The sequence below is a fragment of the Girardinichthys multiradiatus genome, chromosome 18 (assembly GCF_021462225.1).
Source record: "Girardinichthys multiradiatus isolate DD_20200921_A chromosome 18, DD_fGirMul_XY1, whole genome shotgun sequence".
In the NCBI taxonomy this organism is placed as follows: Eukaryota; Metazoa; Chordata; class Actinopteri; order Cyprinodontiformes; family Goodeidae; genus Girardinichthys; species Girardinichthys multiradiatus.
The window spans coordinates 11001399-11024040 of record NC_061810.1 but is presented as its reverse complement, the minus strand read 5'-3'; the positions used below and the strand labels follow the sequence as shown (position 1 = coordinate 11024040).

Sequence of the window (22642 nt, the reverse complement as noted above, 5' to 3'; positions counted from 1 at the left end):
TCTCCCCTCCAGGTTTTTTAGGGTGGTAAAATGTTGGCTGTGTAGTGAAGGATTGTAGGTGGAAAAATCAGGACCTTTGTCTCCTGTTACACACTTTGAATTGAAGGTTTTGTTCAAGGATTTTAGACATTATGTTTTTTCAGGCTCAGTTTGTCTCTTTGAAAGCAGGACATAATGGCAGGTCCACAGTAGAACCAGATGTATTACAGCTGCAGGCCTCTTGAGATATCCACCAGCCTCACACATTTGGACACTGAACATTTTGTACTTACGAAGTAGCTCAAGATCAGTCAGATTGGATCTGTGAACAGCAATTTCTAGATATTGCCACAGACTTTCAATTAGGTTTAGGTTTGGACTTTGACTAGACCATTCTAAAGCATGAATATGCTTTGATATAAATAATTTCTTCAAAGCTCTCGCTGTATGTTTTGGGTTGTTGTCCCGATAGAAGGTGAACCTCTGCCCCCAGTCTCAAGTCTTTTGTAGTCTCATGATGCTCCTACCACCACCCTGTTTATGCTGGAGGCTGTGTGGTCAGGGTTATGTGCGTTACTCGTCTGTTCCTCAATGTGTGTTTCACATGTGGGCCAAATAGTTCAGTTTTGGTCTCATCTGACCAGAGCTCCTTCTTCCACATGTTGGATGTGTCCTCTACATGGAAACCTGGAAACAGAGTTTCTGTCCTATGAAGAGCTTTACCTACCTCAGCTGTGGATCTCTGCAGCTCCTCCAGAGTTACTATGGGCCTCTTGGCTGCTTCTCTAATTAATGCTCATCTTGCCTGGCTCGTGGATAAAGGTTGACACCCATTTCCTTGTAGGTGTGCTGTTGCTGGATTGAACAGAGCTCTGTGAGATGTTTAAAGCTTGTGATTCTGTTTTACAACCTAACCACACTTTAATGCTGTTTGTTCACTAATGTTCTCTAACAAAACCTTGAGGCCTCCATAGAACAGCTGATTTTATATTGGATTGAATTACACGTAGTTAGAGGCTGTTTTACTAATTAGGTGACTTCTGTATGAATTGGTAGCACTAGTTTTTATTTAGTGGTATCAAAGTAAAGTGAGCTCAATACCATTGCAAACCATACTTGTAACACTTTATCTGTAAAAAAAAGGTTTCAAACCATGTATCCTTTTCTTCCAATTCATAATTAGGTGCTATTTTGTGTTGGTCTATTAGATACAGTCCCAATAATGCACTTTGAAGTTTGTGTTGGACTTGTGACAAAATGTGAAAAGGTTTAAGGGGTATTAATTTAAACATTTGTTAGACACTATACTCAATTCCTCAGTCAGGGGGAGTGGAGAAGCTAGATGTAACACGGATATAGAGGCTGAGCAGAGTCATTACGCAGTACGCAGACGTCAGCAATCTCTTATCTGTGAGTGCTTCCAGTATGGCTAGTTTGGATTTGCTGTTTAGTGATGCTCATGGACAGTGGCCCAAAAATACTGTGATGAGTTAATCTTGACATAAAGCTGCGCTAAGTAACATGTTGCTATGGTAGGTGGGTTTGTAAATCCACAGGAGCCCAGCTGACCATCTCAGTCTAACACATAGATCAATATTTTGTGATCCACCTGTCAATGATTTCATGTTTGGTTCAATGTAGCTCCAGGCAGAAGAGGTGAATAAAAGGGCGTTTTAGTTAGACTGGATGAATTAGTGTCACAGATGTATAACTGTCCACAGAATATGACAAGACGCCATTGTCTACCAGCAACTTACACAAGGTGTCAGGTGGGCATCTATGTGCCTGTCAATGCTGTGTAGGTGAAACTTTGAATTTTTTTACATCCTCCAAGATAATAGCAGCCATGTTGTTTAAAAGCCAGAAGGAGGGGCAGATCAGCAACCTGGGAGAGGCTCAAATCACAGAATCAAGAGCTGTGATTTTCAGCATTAAAAAAAGACCAAGTGTGTCAAAACTTCTAACTGGTAGTGTATGTAAAGTAACTCTAAAGAAAGGTGTCATTATAATACATTTTGAAGGGATTTTGGTGACACTAACTTCTGTGTTCTGTAACTTGAGTCCAGAGAATAGGAAAGACATCTCCTGTCTGGAAAAAAACGTTGATTTTCTAGCCATAAACGTGTGATTGTTTCACAGCGTTTACATTGCAAAACTGAATTATAATCACTTTAAACTCAGAGGAAGTTTGTAACCTTTAACAAATACTAAAACGCAGAGGACATTTCCCAAAGAAGGGTTAACCACAGAGAGCACAGCACAGCATTTCATAAAGATCTGTTAAAGATCCAAATGGCTTGTGTTCTGGTTCAGAACATAAAGACCTAAAACATTACTTTGAATGAAATATTTACTCCCTCTTAGACTATTTTAAACTAAAATAGCTGAATGTTAAAAATAAATTCAGTCAATTCAAAATGCTTTGCACGGACCGTCCACAAAACTCCAACCAAAAGCGCCTGTTAATTGAAAAGGTATAACTACTTCCAAAGCCTTTAAATCTGGGATCCGTTAAAGGGGTTGGCACCAGCAACTCCAGTAAAGTCAGAGGTTACTATACAAATTAATCCTTTCTATACCATTTATTTGTCACAAAATGTAGTTTTAGTAGACTTCAAAACTTCATCAAGAATAAACCTACATTTAAATGTTTTTTCAGAGTTTTCAGAGCAGCAGAGCTCCACTTTCAGGCTGGTCTAATATTTCTAATATTAGACCAGCTAATAAGCTGTCAGTCATCATTCCACAGTCCATGTCATCCCGCCCCCACACTGAGGGAGCACCAGTTTGAAACAGAAAAATAAATCTAAAACTGAAAAAAAAAACTGTTTCAAAAATAATGTCTCTGGACATACTTTATGGCCCCAATTTAGCTCCATAGAGTTTGGCTGCTAAGCAAACTTAATTCTAATAAATCAAATTTGTACTAAAAACATGTTCTCAAGTTATCTGATATGACTTTACCTGATGATAATAAAATAAAAATAAGTGTGTTAATCAGTGTTTAGTAGTTATTGTAAATGAATAATGCAGTTTTTGTAAAGCAACAACTCTGGCCAGACTCTGACTTTAAGGTTTCCTGCACCCACAGCCTCATCTTCCTTGCTGCTGTTATTCTCCTAAGCAGGGCTAGTGCTAGCACATGTTTCTTAGAATGGGACAAATACGTTTGTTGCTGACAATAAAACAATTGAATAGTCCCGCCAACTCAGCCAGCGCAGCACCTCACGGCAAACAGCCCGCTCGGTGCGCATAGCAAATGCGCTGAACCCAGCGACAAGCGCAGCGCAAACCGCGTCCTGTCTGAAAGACCCTTCTTCTTCTTCTTGTATTATTTTTGGTGGTTGGCAAATAACTTTATGGTGTGCATTACCGCCACCGACTGGTGTGGAGTGTGGTTCTTCATGGTTTTAAAGCTTATTTACTATTACAAAGATCAAATTCTATTTATTAATTTAGTTTTTTTGAAAAATCTAACTATAATTTGAATATGTTTGCTATCTAAACTTCTTTGCAAAGTATCTATCAAATATAAATATCAAATTCTTTAATACCTTCACATTTTCTCCTCAAAATTGTTCTTTCTTGTTCATATTTCTGACACTTCAATGTTACATGTTCTATTGTTTCCTCCTCTCCACAATGATCACATTTTCCTGTATTATGTTTCTTTATTTTAAACTGTAGAATTAAGTCCTGTATGTCCGAATCTTAATCTTGTAATTAACCTTTCCTCTTTTCTGCTCCTTCTTCCAGTTCTTACTTCTCCTATCTTGTTGATTCTGTAAAACCATCTTCCTTTGCTTTCTTCATCCCACCTTTTTTGCCACTCTTTCCTGATTCTCTGTTTAATTATATTTCTTGCCTCTGACCTACTAATATTAATTATAAAGCTAATGTTGTTTTGTGTTGCCTTCTTTGCTATCCTGTCTGCCTTCTCATTCCCTCCAACTCCTACGTGTGCTGGTACCCATAAAAACACTAATATTAATCCCATCCTTTGTATTCTAAATAAAGTATGTTTTATTTCCAACAAAATGTCTGGTCTACCCTCTGAATGATTATGTTTTATACTTAATAATGCTGAACTTGAGTCTGAACAAATGATTGTTTTTAATGGTTTTATATCCTCCACCCACTGTACTGCTAACAATATGGCTAATAATTCTCCTGAATATATTGATAATCCATCTGTAATTCTTTTTCCTACATTTATTTTAAATTCTGGTATTACAAATGCTACTCCTATTTTTTCATCTGTTTTTGATGCGTCTGTGTAAATCTGGACATAATGATAGTAATTGTTTATATATTCTGAAAGACCCTTGAAGCGGCTCATCATCTATTAGATGACATTAAAAAATTTATTAGGTTTTTAAATGCACGCTGGTGCAGTTGGTAGCACTGTTGCCTTGCAGCAAGAAGGTCCTGGGTTCGAATCCCGGCCGTGGGTCTTTCTGCATGGAGTTTGCATGTTCTCTCTGTGCATGTGTGGGTTCTCACCAGGTACTCCGGCTTCCTCCCACAGTCCAAAGACATTCTTGTTAGGTTAATTGGTCTCTCTAAATTGCCCTTAGGTGTATGAATGAGAGTTTGCATGGTAGTTTGTGTGTTGCCCTGCGATGGACTGGCGACCTGTCCAGGGTGTACCCCGCCTCTCGCCCATAGACTGCTGGAGATAGGCACCAGCTCCCCTGTGACCCACTATGGAATAAGCGGTAGAAAATGACTGACTGAAATAAAGAAGCAATGCCATCTGCTGGAATGAAGGTGTATTGCAGTTTCTTCACAACTCGCAGCACTGTGAATGCACAGCTACGCACAGAGATGGACTCTATTCTGGAGAAGTCCAGAACAGCAGTTCACTCCAGATCGACCTGCCTCCTTCATTACCTGAAAAGTTACACGGAGCGCCTTGAACAGGGATCATTTCAGAGCAACCGTGGAGAGAAGGAGCCTGGTGGGTGTGTCCAGGAACAGGTGGAAGCAGAGCGGTGGTGACTGTGGCTCATTAGGAAGAGTAGTTGTCTTGCAATCAGAAGGTTGTGGGTTCAATTCCAGCTTCCTCCTGCCATATGTCAATGTGCTCCTGGGCAAGGCACTTGCTTACTGATCTGTGTGTGAGTGCGATTGGGTGAATGTGGCGCTAGTGTAAAGTGCTTTGAGCAGTCTGTATGACTGGAAAGTTCAGTCCATTTACCATTTACAGGTCCTTCTCAAAATATTAGCATATTGTGATAAAGTTCATTATTTTCCATGTCATGATGAAAATTTAACATTCATATATTTTAGATTCATTGCACACTAACTGAAATATTTCAGGTCTTTAATTGTCTTAATACGGATGATTTTGGCATACAGCTCATGAAAACCCAAAATTCCTATCTCACAAAATTAGCATATTTAATCCGACCAATAAAAGAAAAGTGTTTTTAACACAAAAAAACGTCAACCTTCAAATAATCATGTACAGTTATGCACTCAATACTTGGTCGGGAATCCTTTGGCAGAAATGACTGCTTCAATGCGGCGTGGCATGGAGGCAATCAGCCTGTGGCACTGCTGAGGTCTTATGGAGGCCCAGGATGCTTCGATAGCGGCCTTTAGCTCATCCAGAGTGTTGGGTCTTGAGTCTCTCAACGTTCTCTTCACAATATCCCACAGATTCTCTATGGGGTTCAGGTCAGGAGAGTTGGCAGGCCAATTGAGCACAGTGATACCATGGTCAGTAAACCATTTACCAGTGGTTTTGGCACTGTGAGCAGGTGCCAGGTCGTGCTGAAAAATAAAATCTTCATCTCCATAAAGCTTTTCAGCAGATGGAAGCATAAAGTGCTCCAAAATCTCCTGATAGCTAGCTGCATTGACCCTGCCCTTGATAAAACACAGTGGACCAACACCAGCAGCTGACACGGCACCCCAGACCATCACTGACTGTGGGTACTTGACATTGGACTTCTGGCATTTTGGCATTTCCTTCTCCCCAGTCTTCCTCCAGTCTCTGGCACCTTGATTTCTGAATGACATGCAGAATTTGCTTTCATCCGAAAAAAGTACTTTGGAGTACTGAGCAACAGTCCATTGCTGCTTCTCTGTAGCCCAGGTCTGGGGAATGCGGCACCTGTAGCCCATTTCCTGCACACGCCTGTGCACGGTGGATCTGGATGTTTCTACTCCAGACTCAGTCCACTGCTTCCGCAGGTCCCCCAAGGTCTGGAATCGGCCCTTCTCCACAATCTTCCTCAGGGTTCAGTCACCTCTTCTCGTTGTGCAGCGTTTTCTGCCACACTTTTTCCTTCCCACAGACTTCCCACTGAGGTGCCTTGATACAGCACTCTGGGAACAGCCTATTCGTTCAGAAATTTCTTTCTGTGTCTTACCCTCTTGCTTGAGGGTGTCAATAGTGGCCTTCTGGACAGCAGTCAGGTCGGCAGTCTTACCCATGATTGGGATTTTGAGTGATGAACCAGGCTGGGAGTTTTAAAGGCCTCAGGAATCTTTTGCAGGTGTTTAGAGTTAACTCGTTGATTCAGATGATTAGGTTCATAGCTCGTTTAGAGACCCTTTTAATGATATGCTAATTTTGTGAGATAGGAATTTTGGGTTTTCATGAGCTGTATGCCAAAATCATCTGTATTAAGACAATAAAAGACCTAAAATATTTCAGTTAGTGTGCAATGAATCTAAAATATATGAATGTTAAATTTTCATCATGACATTATGGAAAATAATGAACTTTATCACAATATGCTAATATTTTGAGAAGGACCTGTATAACGCAGGCTGAAAATAGCGAACCTGAATGCTGACTCGGAATGAGCTAATTGTAAGTTACAGCTAATCATTGATTCACCCAGCAAGACATGAGGTGGAGGTTCACTCTAACGAATATCATCAGGGTCATGATGAGGAATAGAGAGCAGAGAGTCTTTCACCTGAGCTACATGTGAAGTTAAATGATCTGTCTGTGATAGAAAACAGCAGCAACCTTCTATGTGAGATTCTAGCTGGATTTGCATTATATTGTTAAAATGTCTGGTCCTTAAGTCAAAATAAAATCATTTAATCCTAACGTAGCTGAACACATTAAAAGTCCTTCAGATCAACACATTGCATCTCATTGCTGCAGCCGGTCTTATATTCTACAGGGGTTGGACAATGAAACTGAAACACCTGGTTTTAGACAGTAAAGGTGGACTCATCAGAGAACAATACATGTTTCACATTGTCCACAGCCCAAGATTTGTGCTCCTTGCACCATTGAAACCGACGTTTGGCATTGACATGAGTGACCAAAGGTTTGGCTATAGCAGTCCGGCCGTGTATATTGACCCTGTGGAGCTCCCAACGGACGGTTCTGGTGGAAACAGGAGAGTTGAGGTGCACATTTAATTCTGACGTGATTTGGGCAGCCGTGGTTTTATGTTTTTTGGATACAATCCGGGTTACCACCCAAACATCCCTTTCAGACAGCTTCCTCTTGCGTCCACAGTTAATCCTGTTGGATGTGGTTCATCCTTCTTGGTGGTATGCTGACATTACCCTGGATACCGTGGCTCTTGATACATCACAAAGACTTGCTGTCTTGGTCACAGATGCGCCAGCAAGACGTGCACCAACAATTTGTCCTCTTTTGAACTCTGGTATGTCAACCATAATGTTGTGTGCATTTCAATATTTTGAGCAAAACTGTGCTCTTACCCTGCTAATTGAACCTTCACACTCTGCTCTTACTGGTGCAATGTGCAATCAAGGAAGACTGGCTACCAGGCTGGTCCAATTTAGCCATGAAACCTCCCACACTAAAATGACTGGTGTTTCAGTTTCATTGTCCAACCCTTGTAGTTCTACATGTAGACAGAAAAACGTTTTGCTCAGTAAACCAGGAAACTATCTCCTGGTCCCAGTAAGACATAGTAGAAAGTATAAAAATAAGCCTCCCTCTTCTTTCATATCTTCTGCGCTGATTCTAAACATACAGTTCTGGTTTTAAAGATGCAGTATAATTAAGAAATAAATCATAGCAATTAACCACATTGATTAGTTAACTATTTTATTTTTTCTAAATTACACATATAATATAATATGAACTAAACTAATTAAACAAGGATACAGTTTTACTGAAGGTGAGACATACATATGGTATGTATGTCTCACCTTCAATAACACCCTTTTTCCTCTCAAAGAACTGCACTAATGTCTCACATGCTCAGTGCAGAACAAAAGACTGTGTTAAAAAATGTTTCTTTTATTATTTTTGGCAGGCCAAAGTTCTCCAGAAGTGGAATGAAGGGCTGAAAAGATGTGGTAAAAGAGAACAGGTTCATAAAAGAAGGAACAATTTTAATAAAATGTTTCGAAAGCTCTTGGCAAAATTAAAATAAATGTGTTTTAGGATTTTATCATTTGACTAAGATTTAGGAAAATCAACTTTATTCCACTTTCCTTTTTTGAAATATAAGAATAAAGACAATGGAGCCTCAGGAGTGGAACACTGTGATGAAAATGTAATGTTTAAAAAAGGTAATTTATGTAGATGACAAAAGAAGCTCATTTATCTGGCCCATAGTAAACATCTCTTTTAAGAAAACGTTTTTTCAGCAAAAATTCAGATTTTTCTAAATACCTAAAAATGTGTCATTATTTGCTTCAGCAAAATGTTTTTCATCAGGCCTAAACTCTGTTTCTCCTTGTCCTTCATTCAGCTTATAACAAAAATAAAAAGTAGAATTATTGCAAACCGTTTTTGTTTGACTCACAATAATTTACATTCAGTCTAAAACCAGCCGAGACAGAGAACTGGTACAATATGTCCTATGTTATTTTAACCTTAAATTACTTATAAACTGTCTTATGGAAATTCAAATATTTGGGGTTTGGGCCAAAGCCCCCAATGTTTTGAGACCCTAAAAACGCCCCTGTACTACAGTCTATCAGGCAACAATTGTTAGCTGAATCACTCTGGAAAAAAAGGCCAACTGCTGTATTGCTACTTCAAGCATCTTTGATTGTGAAGTTGATTATGGGCTAACCAAGCCTGAGTTCCACCATCTTCGTTCAGGCTAAATGTAGACGGGACTGAAAGGTGGCCATGAGGTACATCTGAATGAACGACAAGACATCTGGAACAATGTCCTTTGGACCAATGAGACCAAAGTAGAGATGTTTGGCCATAAAGCACAAAACCAAAAACAGTACATCAGAACAAACACCTCATAGCTGCTGTCAAAGCACAGAGGTGGAGGTGTGATGGTTTGGGGTTTCTTTACAGCTTCTTCTTTGTTCACTGAATTTATTCTTTAATGAAATGTGAGGCCATCTAGCTCACAGCTGCAGTTTAGCCCAAACTGAGTCATAAACAGGGCAATTATCCCCAACACGGCAGCAACAATACAGGGCAATGTCTGAAAAGGTATAAGTCAAGGTTCTGCAACGGCCACGTCAAAGTCTAGACCTGAACCTAATTAAAATGCCATTGTGGTAATTTAAGAGAACTGTGCAGAAAATAGTGTCTGCAGGCCTCACTGAATTTAAGCAACATTGTTATAAAATGGGCCAAAATGTTTCCATGACCAAGTGAGAGGCTTATACATACAGTACAATACCCCATAGAAAACCGACAGCAGACAGTTACTGCTGCTAAACAGTTCGTACACCCACCTATATTTAGGTGGGTGTACGAACTGTTAAATTATGGGGTGTTCTTAGTTTACACTTATATATAAATAAATATTGGTAGTGAGGAATCTGTTTAGAAGTAAAACCCTTAAACTGAAAGCAAGTTTACTTTCATTAGAATGAGACTGTACAATTTAACTTTTCTTTGTCATAACACTGCAGTTTCAGGCCACTCAGAGCAAATGGTATTACTGTTTGCTACATGCTGACCACATAAGAAAGAAAGACTTGCAGTCTAGGTCTACTTTTCAGCAGCTCCAAGACATAAAAGCCACAGCTGAGAGGAACAGTGGGAGGAATTTACCATTTCTTATGCAAGTTCTCATGGTCGCATATTTCAACTTTGTGGAAAAAAATATTTAAGATAAAAAATAAATCATATTCTTCTATGACACCCCGTTAATCTGGGATTTCATTTATTTCTCTCACCCAAATCTTTGTGTAGATGAGCTGAATGCTACACGCTATGCCACTTTTTCCACTAGTTTCTATTTATTCTTTGTCGTTGGGTAGATCATTTTGGCTGAGCATTGCTCTGGGATCCAGTTCCACATATTGAAAGTGAGGTTCATAAGAAGTTTTTAAGCCCGGTTCTCAGAAACCTGCCCTGTAGGTGAAACCTCATCTCTTCAGCACGATGCCAGCAGACAGCTGCTTGAAACCTCTCTTGAGTTGCACTAATGCAATCACCTTTCCACTCAGTTGACACATTTTTAATAGAGATCCCCTAAAAGCTTGGTACACCCATTACTTCTGTCATAATGGTCTGATCTTGTCTTTCTGTTACATTTTCTGACCTCAGTTGTACCATTTTCCAGCTGCACAGAGGCTTGTTGGGTGGAGACTTGTTATTTTCTTCGGGTTTGTCTAAAGGAAGGACAGGAATGCAGTTACCAGGGTTCAGCTCTGATAGGGAGTTTAAATTGACCATGGGTTACATCCCACTGGCACTTTTAAGTCATTTATGTGTTGGTAGCAAGCAAACAAACTTGTTGCTACCGTAGCCATGGTAACTGCTGGTTAGCACTGCCTCAGCTGAGGCTGAAAATGTAGAGTAGCCTGAATGTGTAAGTGTGTGAGTTGTTTCCGTGGTGACAACTCTTTTCACATGTAAAATCCATATACTATCATGAATATTTGGCATATCCAGTGTGTCCATGTTCCAGTTCACTGCAGTGACATATTCACACCCAGCCAGAAACGTTTTATTGGCATCTTATGTGACAGAAAGACACAAAGTAGGACATAGCTGCAACATAGAATAAAACTGATACAAAAATGTATTAAATGTATTCAAAATGTTCACAGATAAATACAACCGCCCAAAAAAGAATACATGATTTGCAAATCCTGTTCAACCTAAATGCAACTGAATACACTACAAAGACATGACAATTAATGTTCAAACTGATAAACTCCATTGTTTTTTTGCAAATAATATAATATACACATTTTTAATTTAATGTTGCAACACATTCCCAAAAAGATGGGAAAGGGGCAACAGAAGACCGGGAAAGTTGAGGAATGCTCAAAGAACACCTGTTTGGAGCATTTCATAGGTGACCAGGTTCATTGGAAACATGTGATTTATGATTGGGTAGAAAAGGAGCATCCCTGAAAAGCTCAGTTGTACACAAGCAAGGATGGGGCTCAGTTCATCACTTTGTGAAAATCTGTGTAAGTAAATAGTCAAACAGTTTAACAACAGCATTTCTCAACGTACAATTGAAAGGAATTAAAAAAGGAAGGGAAAACCTAGCAGTGACATACCCCAAAAGACTGCAGCTGTAATTGCAGCGAAATGAAAACAAATGCTCACCACACCTTTGAGATCTTTATTGGTAAAAATGTTTTAGACCGTGTAAAATTTTGCAGTCAATCACAGCTTTGTGTTGATCTGTCACTTAAAACCCCAATTAAATATATATAAGGTTGGTTGTAACCTGACAAAATGTATTTTTACTATACAAAATAAAACCGCATAATTAAAAAGTGAATCAGGGTGATACCTTTTTTTTTTCAAACATATAAATTGTATTGTTATTGCAATAAATACCACAAAAAATTGTAAAAACATTTTAAGCCGAAATCTCCTGTTCTTAGTTCCAATATGCTACCTATGACACACAATACCGCTTCAATAAAACCCACAATTACCTCTTTTCCCTTCACGGTTGCAGCACCGCACAGCTCAGCTCCGCTGGATCTCGCTCTACTCCGCCCCAAAAGCTGTTGTGTTCCATCGACTCACTGATGGCTGGAGTTATGAGTTGAAGTGACTTCTTGTTTTTCTCAAAAATATGGCTCATCTTGATCTCCTAAATGTATATTGCCCATATTGTCTTATCTAATTTCCTGGAGGTACACTATTTTGCCAGAGGTATTTACTCATCTGTCTTTGTGACATCTTATTCTAAATCCATGGGGTCTGATATGATGTTTGCCCACCATTGGCAGCCGTAACAGCTTCAATGCTTCAAAACCTTTCATATGGTTTAAGAATGTGTTAACGGGAATTTTTGGCCATTCCTTGAAGCAAATTTGAGAGGTCAGACAGTGATGTTGGACAAGAAAGCCTGGCTATTCTCTAACTGATCCAAAAGGTGCTCTGTCTAGTTGAGTACAGGACTTTGCCGGCCAGTCAAGTACCTACTAGGGCTGCAACAATTAATTTATAATATCAATAAAAATTGATTATTAAAATGTTGGCAAATTTCATTACCGATTCATTGTGTCACGTGATTTCTGCGTTACTCGCCATGTTACGGAGACGTTTACATCACCTGTAGAGCTTTGTCAATGCGGGGTGACCGAACTAAAGTAAAAAAAAAAAAAAACTCAACGTGCACAGCGAGTTGAATGGAGCGAGGTGGAGGCAGAGCGGAGGGGGTATTTTCAAAAGAAATTAATCAAATTCTACAAATGACCGAGGCAGAGAAAACGGTTAGACAGTTAGACCCAAGTGCTCACAAGTGTGGGGGCACTTCACGCTTTACAAAACGTAACATGCAAGATTTGCAAAAATGATTTGACATGGCAAAGGATCACCACGGTGATGATACAGCACCTGAAACGGAAACATGTTGGAGTCATTGAGGGTGAAGGGAGCTCCGCAGCAGCGTAAGTTACTACAGTATCCTACGTTTGTTCCTGTTCGAAGTGAGGAAACGCAACATTAGTCTCTGTTTGCTTGTTAGCTGGTTAATGACAGTGATAGGGTACGTGGTGTTACTTTTTGTCAGTTTAATCAGCTGAATCAGTGTTTAAATGCGCTTTATAATGACTACGCTTCAAGTTTTTATTTGCTGACAAAGTCTGAGTGAAGACTGTATGGGAGGGAGCAGTGAGGCAGGATGGATTGCATTCAGACAGGGATTAATGTAACTTCTTAGGTTTACTAAAATTTGTGCAATAAAGTTTTTATGGTACTTATTGAGTTGTTGTAAATTATGCTACAAAACATACTCATACTATACTATCTTTCTCATTCCAGAAAAAACAACAAACAATGACAGGCTTCATAATAGGAAAGACATCATCGTCTTTGTTTTACTGAATCTATTTGACAAACATTTATTTATTTATTTATTATTATTTATTATTATTGTGACAGAACACTCAAGCAGCAACCTGTTTTTGTGTGCTTATTTGATCTGTCAGTCCAAATACTCCATTTTGGAATAAAGAGGTGAAAATAAAAAAGTTTTTTTTCTGTACGATTCAATGATTAATCGAAAAAATAATCGACCGATTTTTGTTTCCACAAAGTTGGGAGCGTGAAATATTCCAAAATGTCTTGGTATGCAGCAGAACTAATGGGCTAAGGCCCACACCATAATCCTCTCTGAACCACGCTTTACACATCACACAATACTGTCAGGCACGTACCGTTTTCCTGGCAACCTCAATACCCAGACTCATCCATTAGATTCCCAGACAGAGAGGTTTGCTTTGTCATTCCAGAAAGCACGTCTCTACTGCTTTGGAGTCCGGTAGCAGCGTGCTTTATACCACTGTGTCTGATACTTTGCATTGCCCTTGGTGATGGAGGGTTTGAATGCAGATGATCGACCATGGAAACCCATCACTGGTATGCATGTGTGCAAAGTTAGGTCCAAATCAGATCATTCCTTCGAAGTGTTTAACTTGGTGCTTTACTTGCTTAGTCATAGTAGAAATTTCTTAAAGATTGATCTAAAATTGTGACATTATGATTCTTTTTGGTGTTTAAATCATGCATAGGTTCAAGTTTAGTCACTTAAAGAAAATACACATCTTTTCTAGTATATTTGGGTACAAAGGCAGAGTGAAAGAGTAGCAAGTGTCCAAGTAAAATGTCCAAAGCCTGAGGATCTAATGACCAAGACTTCCTCAATAAAGAATAGTTTTGGTCAGCTTTTCAGGTTTAGGAGAGGCATATTTTTGTTCGTTGGTCCATTGTTGCACTTGTTTTAGAAGGCTAAGCTCTCAGTATTGGGCTAGTTCTTCGTAGCTGTCAGGCTCTCTGACACACAAATCCAGTTTGGGAATTGTCCAGATGGCTTCCTTTGCTGATAAAGGTTGTCATGGAAAGTTAACCCAGAACCTGGCTTTGTCCTCTCAGGTAACAACTGGGTTATGCCAGACTCGGAGTCCATATATGATTCTTCCTTTCTGTGTTAGACTGCTAAAGGCAAAATAACCCAGACAAGCTATATAGGACAACTCTACCTGGCCTCGTATGGTTGAACATGGTCTGCTTCTGCATGTGTTGGCCTGTCTCCATCTTAGTCTTCATGTGCCTGGTTCAGATCCATAGGCTGAATTATTAATGAAACCTTTTAGCACAGAAAAATAGACTGAGAGAGACACCAGAACAAGGAGAAAAATTTAGTGATCTAGAGGAGGAGGAGGAGAATATTCTATGGAGAAGGAGGCACACTCTCACAGAGGGAGGCTGAGGAGGGAGGGAGGGCAGGAGAGAATAGAAAGCATTAACAGAGAGAAGGAGAGATCTGGGCGGAGAGAGCGAGGTTAAAGAAATAGGAGCCTCCCTGGATGAACTCTACACGGATCAGAAACATCAGATACTTTTATTTATTCAGTTGCTGCTGCACATGTGAACAGGAGCCTCTCTGAGCCTCTGCAGCCACAGGAACATGCTCTCCTGCCAGGCATTACTTCCACCTCTCACACGGACTCCACCTGCAGAGATCTGTTAGAGAGACAACTCGGTGGTTGGTGATAGAGAGGAAATCTAAAGTGCGTCAAAATAAGCTAAAATATTCTATTCCATATCTCGATCTTTCTCCTTGACCTCTTGCCCTGGGTTAAAAGTTAGAGCTGCCTGGAATGAGGGGTCTTGTTGACTTTTCCAACAAGCAGGATTAAAATCAGAAGGAAATATTTTCCATTGTTACTTGTCCTACACTCAACACTGTACTGACACACACTTTGCTGGCTTTCTGTCAGGTACAATGATAAAGTACAAAAATGTTGTAGCAAATAAAAATGTGAAAGTGTGCCTTGCATTTGTTTACAACCCTCTGAGTCACTACTTTGTAGAACCACCTTTCATGCAATTACAGCTGCATGTGCTGTACGTCCAGCGCATCTAGAGATTGACTGATTTGCATTTTTGCTCATTGTTGTTTGCAAAATAGCTCAAGCCTAAGGGATAGAGAGCTTGTGAGCATCACTTTTGAAGTCTTTGAAAAAGATTGGATTTAATTCTGGACTTTGACTAGGCCATTGCAACACAAACATCCCTTGATCTAAACCAGAAGTGTCAAACTGCAGCCCTCGAGGGCTGCTGTCCTGCCACTCTTAGGTGTGTCTCTGCTTGAACACACCTGAATCAAGTAAGTAGGCCATTTAGTGGGGCTGCATGTCTTCATTAATGCTGAAGAGGTAACTCCGCCATATGATTCCTTGTGTTGGACCAGGCAGGACACTGGCCCTCGAGGACTGGAGTTTTACACCCCTGAACTAAACCATTGTTTATCACCCAAACATTGTAGTTCAGGCTGTTGTTGCTCATGGTAGTTGTCCTTCTGGAAGGTGAACCACATCATCGTCTCCACCCTTTTAAAGCCTCTAACAGGTTTTCTTTTCCAGTATTGCCATTGTATTTAGCTTCATCCATCTTCATATCAAGTCTGAAAATATGTCCAGTCCCAGGTGAAGAAAAACATCCACATAGCATGATTCTGCCACCACAATGTTTCTCAGTGGGGGTGAAGGGTGTTAGTTTCCCACAGTACATAGCATTTTGCATGTTGTCCAAAAAGTTCAGTTCTCATCTCAGCAGAGCACCTTCTTCCACATGTTTGCTGTGTCCCCTATATGGTTTTTGGCAACTTCGAACAGGACTACTTATGGCTTTCTTCTACCTACTCGTCCATAATGGCCAGATTCCTGCCAACATATCCTCTCACCTGAGTGGGAGAGGTACTCTCCTTCCCCACCTTGTCAGTTGAGATGGATGTCCATGTCTTTGTAGGTTTGCAGTTATGTCATACTCTTTCCATTTGCAGATGATGGATAGAACAGTGTTCAAGAACAGATTAAAACACTGATGGACTCTTAGTACAAACTAGATAAATGTAATTGGTTGCAATGTGTTTTATTTTTTGGCATCAAAGTGAAGGGGACTGAACACAAATGCATACCACCATTTAGATTTTTAGAAGTTTGAAAACAATGTGTAATCTTCTTTCTACTTTACATTTATGCACTACTTTTGTGCACATAAAATCCATAATGAAAAATAGTATAAAAGCCAGGGGTATGAAGACTTTTGCAAGGCTCTGAACTATGCAGACCAATGTTTTAAATCCCATAGCCATAATGGACAGAGATCCTTAGTCTAACCCAGAACCCGCAGAACTCTGATATCACCCACCAGAAACTGACTCTTACTTTTCAGCAGAAAGACTAAACTCTAACCTCTGTGTTTTTGCTTTCAACATTTCTGGTGTGTGGTTACCAAGGTTACAAAGTGTGTGGTTACTGGAGTAAGATTTGCAGTGCCAGGTCCAAGTTTGAGTCAGTATAAATGCACCATGCTGCTCTCCTAACTCCAATGTGATCAGATGAACAGATTCCCTCACCTTTTACCTGTGCCCTCCCTGTCTCACTCCTGTTCCTGCTGCGTTTTGTAGCATGCATTTAAAACATTTGTTGGTATAAGGATAAAAGCTGATAGACCATAAATGTAAGGAGGAATAGTGGGCTGCAATAACATAAAGGAGATGTGATAGGTAATGAATGCAGGTAAAGAGGCCAAATTGTACTTAAAATGTTAAAGGCAGGGTGATGAGTGCATGCGTGGGTAGATTTCATGGCTCTAATGATGCAGGCCAACACCAGATGTTATGTGATGGAAGTTAAATTCCTGAATCTTGTTCAGAGCTCAGGAAGGCACAAATGAATGATGGCCTGACTCCTGCCTACTGTGTTGCTGTACTGTTAGTATTGATGCCATTGATGCTGATGAACTAATACAGTGCTTGTGTCTCTTTCCTGTGTCTGCAGCCGATGCAGCCTTCCAGAGACTCTCCCTCCCTGTGCCTGAGAAACCAGCAGCAGCATGTCCCGCGTCTCCTCCACCCCCAAACGCTATGCTGGCTCCTCCTACACCAGCCACTATAGCTCCTACAGCTCCTCCCTGACCCCAGGCATTAGCTCCTACAGTGAGCGGGACCGGCTGTCCACCTACAAGTCCCCCACCTCCACCTCCTCCTCAGGTTACTCGTCCAGCTACCTGAGCAGCTCCACCGTCCGCGGGCGCAACTACAGCGCCTCCTCGGACCCTGACCGAGACCGGGGTCGAACCATCCCACGCACCGACATCCTCGGGAGTAGCAGCAGCAGTCGACGGAGTGAGAGCCTCAGCAGAACCCCTGTCAAGAGCTACGGCACGTCAGGGCTGAGTGGGGGGTCCGCTTACTCAGGCTACAGCTCCTACTCATCATCTCCGGCCCAGTCCAGCTACCTCTCTTCTTCACAGGCGGCCTCCAGCATCTCACTCAACAGAAGAAAATCTGTTTCCCAGAGTGACCTGAGCAGGGACTTGTCCTCTCTGAGCCTCAGTGATGCTTCCTCCTCCTCCACCAGTGCCCTACGGAGCTACCGCAGTCGAACTAAAGATGTGGGCGAGTCGTATGACGTAGGCTCCAGAACGGGCTGCTCGAGCCTGTTACGGAGCTCCACTCAGGAGGCCTTCCCACGGAGCTCCACCCAGGAGGCCTTCAGTAGCAGCAGCAGCAGAGCTTTTAGCTCCTCTGTATGGGAACCAAGCAGCAACGGGTTGTCTGACAGTCTGAGCAGGAACTCCACAGTAAGTCCTATCTTCTTGTTCTGCTTTTATCTGATGTGTGCTCTTCCAGAACGGATCAATAAGCAGAAACTGAGGGAGGCTGAATAGAAACCAGGCTGCAGCCGTTACAACTAAGGCCCTCTGCCCAGCTCTGCTTTCATTTCATTAAGTCCACTTGCTATAAAGCAAGCCTCACTGCGCCCCCATTGCAACTGGTAGCAATGTTTCTTGACCAATTGGGGGCACTGTTGGTCAAATAACTTTTTACCTAGTTTCCTTTGTGAGCAGCAAACATGTTGATTTGCATTGCCTTTCTCCAGAAATGGATTGATCTTTTGAATAAAAAGTCAAGATTGTTTTTTTCTGGAGTAATTCAGTGTATTCATGTAAGTCCAGCACCCACTGAGAAACAAAATGACCTCCTAGCATGGACACTTGATGCCTGTTAAAGCCAGCAGTTAGCTCACTCTTGGATGACTTCTAGGAAGCTCGGATCTGTAAGCCACTAGTCTCATCTCTGAGTTCAGGATTTGTGAGTTTCTCTGGTGAACATCAGAGAGCACAGCTGACCAGCATCCCCACTGGACCGGTCCAGTAGGGCAGGACCACTGTACGGAAAAGGGATGGAAAACTGTTCTGCTGTTCTGTTTTTTAAAGTTATTTTTTAGGATTATTTTGTGTGGGGTTTTTTTTGCATTATTTATTTATCTGTTTTTGTTATTTTCATTTCATTCATGATGTGTGCCCTTTTTAAGGGCAGCCAAACAATTAGAATTGATTAATTTATGTTTGTTTTATTTTTTTGTTCTTTATTTTCTTTGTTTGGATTTTGGTTTATTTTCCGACATTTTGCTGTGCGCAAAGCTGATCCTGGATGACGTATTTTAAAAAAAACCAGGCAAGGAACAATCGCTGCATCAGATGTCTTATTTAGGAATAATCTCAGAGACATGTCAAGATACAATTATGGAAAGATAGGTTCACAAACAACACAGTCACGTTTTGTATATTGTTCTTTTATGAAGAATGGCTAAAATAATTCAATATATTCATGTAGTAAATTAAAGACAAGCAGTTTCCTATTTGTTTTGACCATTTCTTGGTGACAAAAGTGAAACAGGTGGTGGTCATATATATAAACACTAAATTGAATGATGTGATCTCTAGATTGGATGATTGCATGCACTGGTATATATAAAGTATTTCCCTTTTTTCGTTGTTAATGCATGCCTAAACCTATTTTCCCTACCAAATTTTGCTACTCTGTTCAACATAACTGATAATCACACTCAGGCAGGAGACCCCACGGTCACCGAGTTACTGAGCACGCCTCTCAGTGCGATCATATGTCCCTAGTGGCGACTCCTAACCCGTTGAGCGACCTCTGGAGCTGTCCCAAATAACCGGGAGAGTAAGAGCAATTCTTAATCCTAAGACATTTGATAACTTTACACTGAAGTCTGAAAGTAGGAGTTCATTTATGAATTTCTCAACCCTTAGGAATAAAATTCCACTTTAAGAAGTTTGATAAATAGAGACCCCGGTGTGATTTTTATGTTGTAGGGCACACGGTGTACAGTGGCTCTCATAGAAACGTGTTAACTAGCATCAGGGTGACATTGTGTCATGCTGATTTTATTGGTGGCTGTTAACTGTGTCCTGTCCTCTGTGATGTCCATACATTTTATGGTGATTCTGAAGAGAGGGGTGGTGGTGGCTGTCTTGTGACTGATGTGTATCACAAAGAGATCTGATCAGCTACTGAACAGCCGTTTCCTCAAACCTGAGCTGTGTCACCTCAAATCAGCTACCCTCAAGCAACATAAGGGAGCATTTTTATTTATGATGTTCAACCGGGCTGTGAATATTCAGCCATTTTTTCATTTTTCTCTCTTCAGACTGGAATGATGATGCAACAAGCACATTCAACTAACTTAAAAACAAGAACTGTGTTTACAAGTATGAATTTATTGTAGATTTTCTCTCATTGGATCAAAATCATACATACATATATAACGTATGTATGTATAATAGTAACAATTCAGTTGAATTCAGTTTATTTAAATAGGACTGATACACAACCAGTGGCGTCTCGAGGCACTTTACAAGACAAACAGATACGGGTTATATACAGAAATAGTCGGTTCAGTTCAGTCATACAGATAGATCCAAATTCAATTACATGTCTCCACTCCGCATTGTAGGTTTCTCCGTTTCGTTCTTTTCAAATCAAAAACGGAGGGCGAATTCGGTGTACCGATCCAGTTTTTGTCTGAGCAAATGCTTTAAATTTAAATTATATATCTAATCTTCTTGTTGATAAGTCTTGGTTGCACAAACCATATCTCATCAGTACATCGCTCCCTTGACACGGGAAGCTGGCTTTTTCCTGTAGAAGTCAGCCGATGTGGGCTCTGACAACCTCACTTAATAAGACAGGATCCTAACAGGTTCAGGTTGACTTTGGCAAAACACATTGAAATGGCCAAAAGGTGCGTTAATCTCTTTAGAAAGTGTTTTGTGAAAAGAGCTCAAGAGAGGGTTAAACACTGTTGTAATTATTATGATTATAATATTTAATTAAATAATAATTTGATCTGTTAAGCGTTGTCCTGTGAATACCAGCCCAATAAGGCGGTGGTATTAGGACAATAGAGAAAAGGGTAAAACGTGCTCTGGCATTACTGAACAGCAAGAGTTTACAAGAATTTATTAACAAGTCAACTCAAAGTCAAACATATCTCAATCAACAAACTATTAGAACAACCCAACTAAAACTACCCAGCAAAATGAAACAATAAGGAAGACCAACTATATACAATATGAATACATGAATCAAAGGTGGTTAATAACCATGACCAATAAAATTATGCAACATTACCATTCAATGTTATTTATATTTCAGAACCAAGGATTTATCATGTTTCGATTTAGAGGTGGACCAGAGGTGCAGGACGAGCAGAGACAGTTAGTGAGATGATCACGCTTTAATGAGTTGAGCCAATTTACAGATACCGGTGCGGGCTTAACAGGCGATCCAGGTAATAAAGTTCATTATAACAGTCCTGGTTTCTGGATCGCAGGACAAACTCCACACAGCAAGAACAAACAGACTAAATAAGACTAACTTAGTTCAAACCAAATTAGACTAAGGACACTGCATGGAACAAAGGATAAAGATGAACGGAAATACAAACGAAGGTGGACCTGAAACAATAGGGCAGGTAATCAGGGGGGAACAGGACACAGGTGTGGACAGACTAGGAGACTGAGAGGCAGGTGAACCAAATAGGGATAAACGAGAATATGAGGAGCCAGACCAGACAAACAGTAAACAAACCCAAGAGACCGGAACCCAGGGGAGAGAACAGAGACAAGAGGGACAGGGCAGGAAATAAACTTCATAACTAAAAACAGGAGGAACAGATCTAAACAGACAATGGTCAAACCCATAAGAACACAGAGCAAAGCAGAATCTAGACAACCTATAAGGAAAGGAAAACACACCTGAAACATAGAACCACAAAATAACCATGCACTGAAGTAAACAGAAAAACACCTGACTGAATAAATGTAAACAAACACCAAACCAAAATTCCATATCGTGACAGGATTATCTTGAGGAATCTGGAAATTAGGTTAAGTTAGTCATAACTTGGACAGTAAATGGTATACCTTCAGGCCACCATTCACAATGCAAGATCAGGTTAAACATTATTTTAGTAAAATAATATTTTAAAGAATGATTTGATGAATAAAGCCAACCATCTGGATGACTAATTGTCAGTGGTGTTTAATTAGCTGATTTTCATTTAGTAAAATAATATTTAGGGATATAATATTTCCTAGATTGGAAACTGAACCGCGGTCCCGATACCTTTCCTCCAGGTCAAGGGGAAAACCGCTGCAATAAGAACTGCTGTGGGGAGTTCTCTGGAGCACAAGCTGCTTCTGGAGGCCTCAGAAGAAAAGTCAAGCCATGCTTTTCTTATTACTCCCCTTATATGAATGAATGCTGGGTACTCTTAACACCAAATCATTACTTAACTTTGTTGCACACGATTAGTGTGATCGTAGTCACATTTGGATAGAAGTTCATGCTGGCATTTGTGTACAGTTCAGAGTCCATGTTCATCCATTTTGTAACCCTGTCTCATCTTAATTCAAAAGGAGAAAATTTGAAGTCCAAGACATGCCTGGAGCCTATCTAACTAAATATCCATGTATACAAATGTCTACAGGTACCTGAAAATAATATTTGCTTAAAAGTTGCACCTCGACCACGTGCTTTTTGGAGTCATCAAAATCTTCTGACTATTTTTAAGCACTGCTCTTGGCAGAACTGGTAGAGCTGAATTGGCTGTTTTCCAGAAAATGGCCCAGTTTTTAAATGTTGTCCAGAAATTATCTGTGTTGCTGAGGTCAGGCCTTTTTTTGTCCTGTGGCAACTTGATGCTGCTGCTACCTTGTTTGGCAGTGAACATTCTTCTTGTCATTGTGGCTAAACAGCTCAATCTTTGTCTTGTCTGAGCAGTAACCGTTTTTCCATGTGAACAGCTCCAAATTACAGTTTATCATGAAAGTGTCTATTTGGATCAGAGGGCTTGTTTCTTCAACATGTGAGCAACCACTGATGGACCCGTTTCTAATCTTGTCCTTTTGGTCACTCCAGAATAAAAACCTGAA

General features: G+C 40.4%; 1 protein-coding gene across 6 annotated transcripts in view; it reads left to right on the top strand.

The window, feature by feature from the left end:
- usp2a (ubiquitin specific peptidase 2a) overlaps positions 1 to 22642 on the top strand; it is a 66697-nt gene that overhangs the window by 9136 nt on the left and 34919 nt on the right. For all 6 annotated transcript variants that reach the window (XM_047391569.1, XM_047391570.1, XM_047391565.1 and 3 more), the window contains one exon: positions 17173 to 17977. In XM_047391569.1, the coding sequence (XP_047247525.1) occupies positions 17228 to 17977 (750 nt within the window). In that variant the 5' untranslated portion in view covers positions 17173 to 17227. The remainder of the gene's footprint in view (positions 1 to 17172; positions 17978 to 22642) is intronic.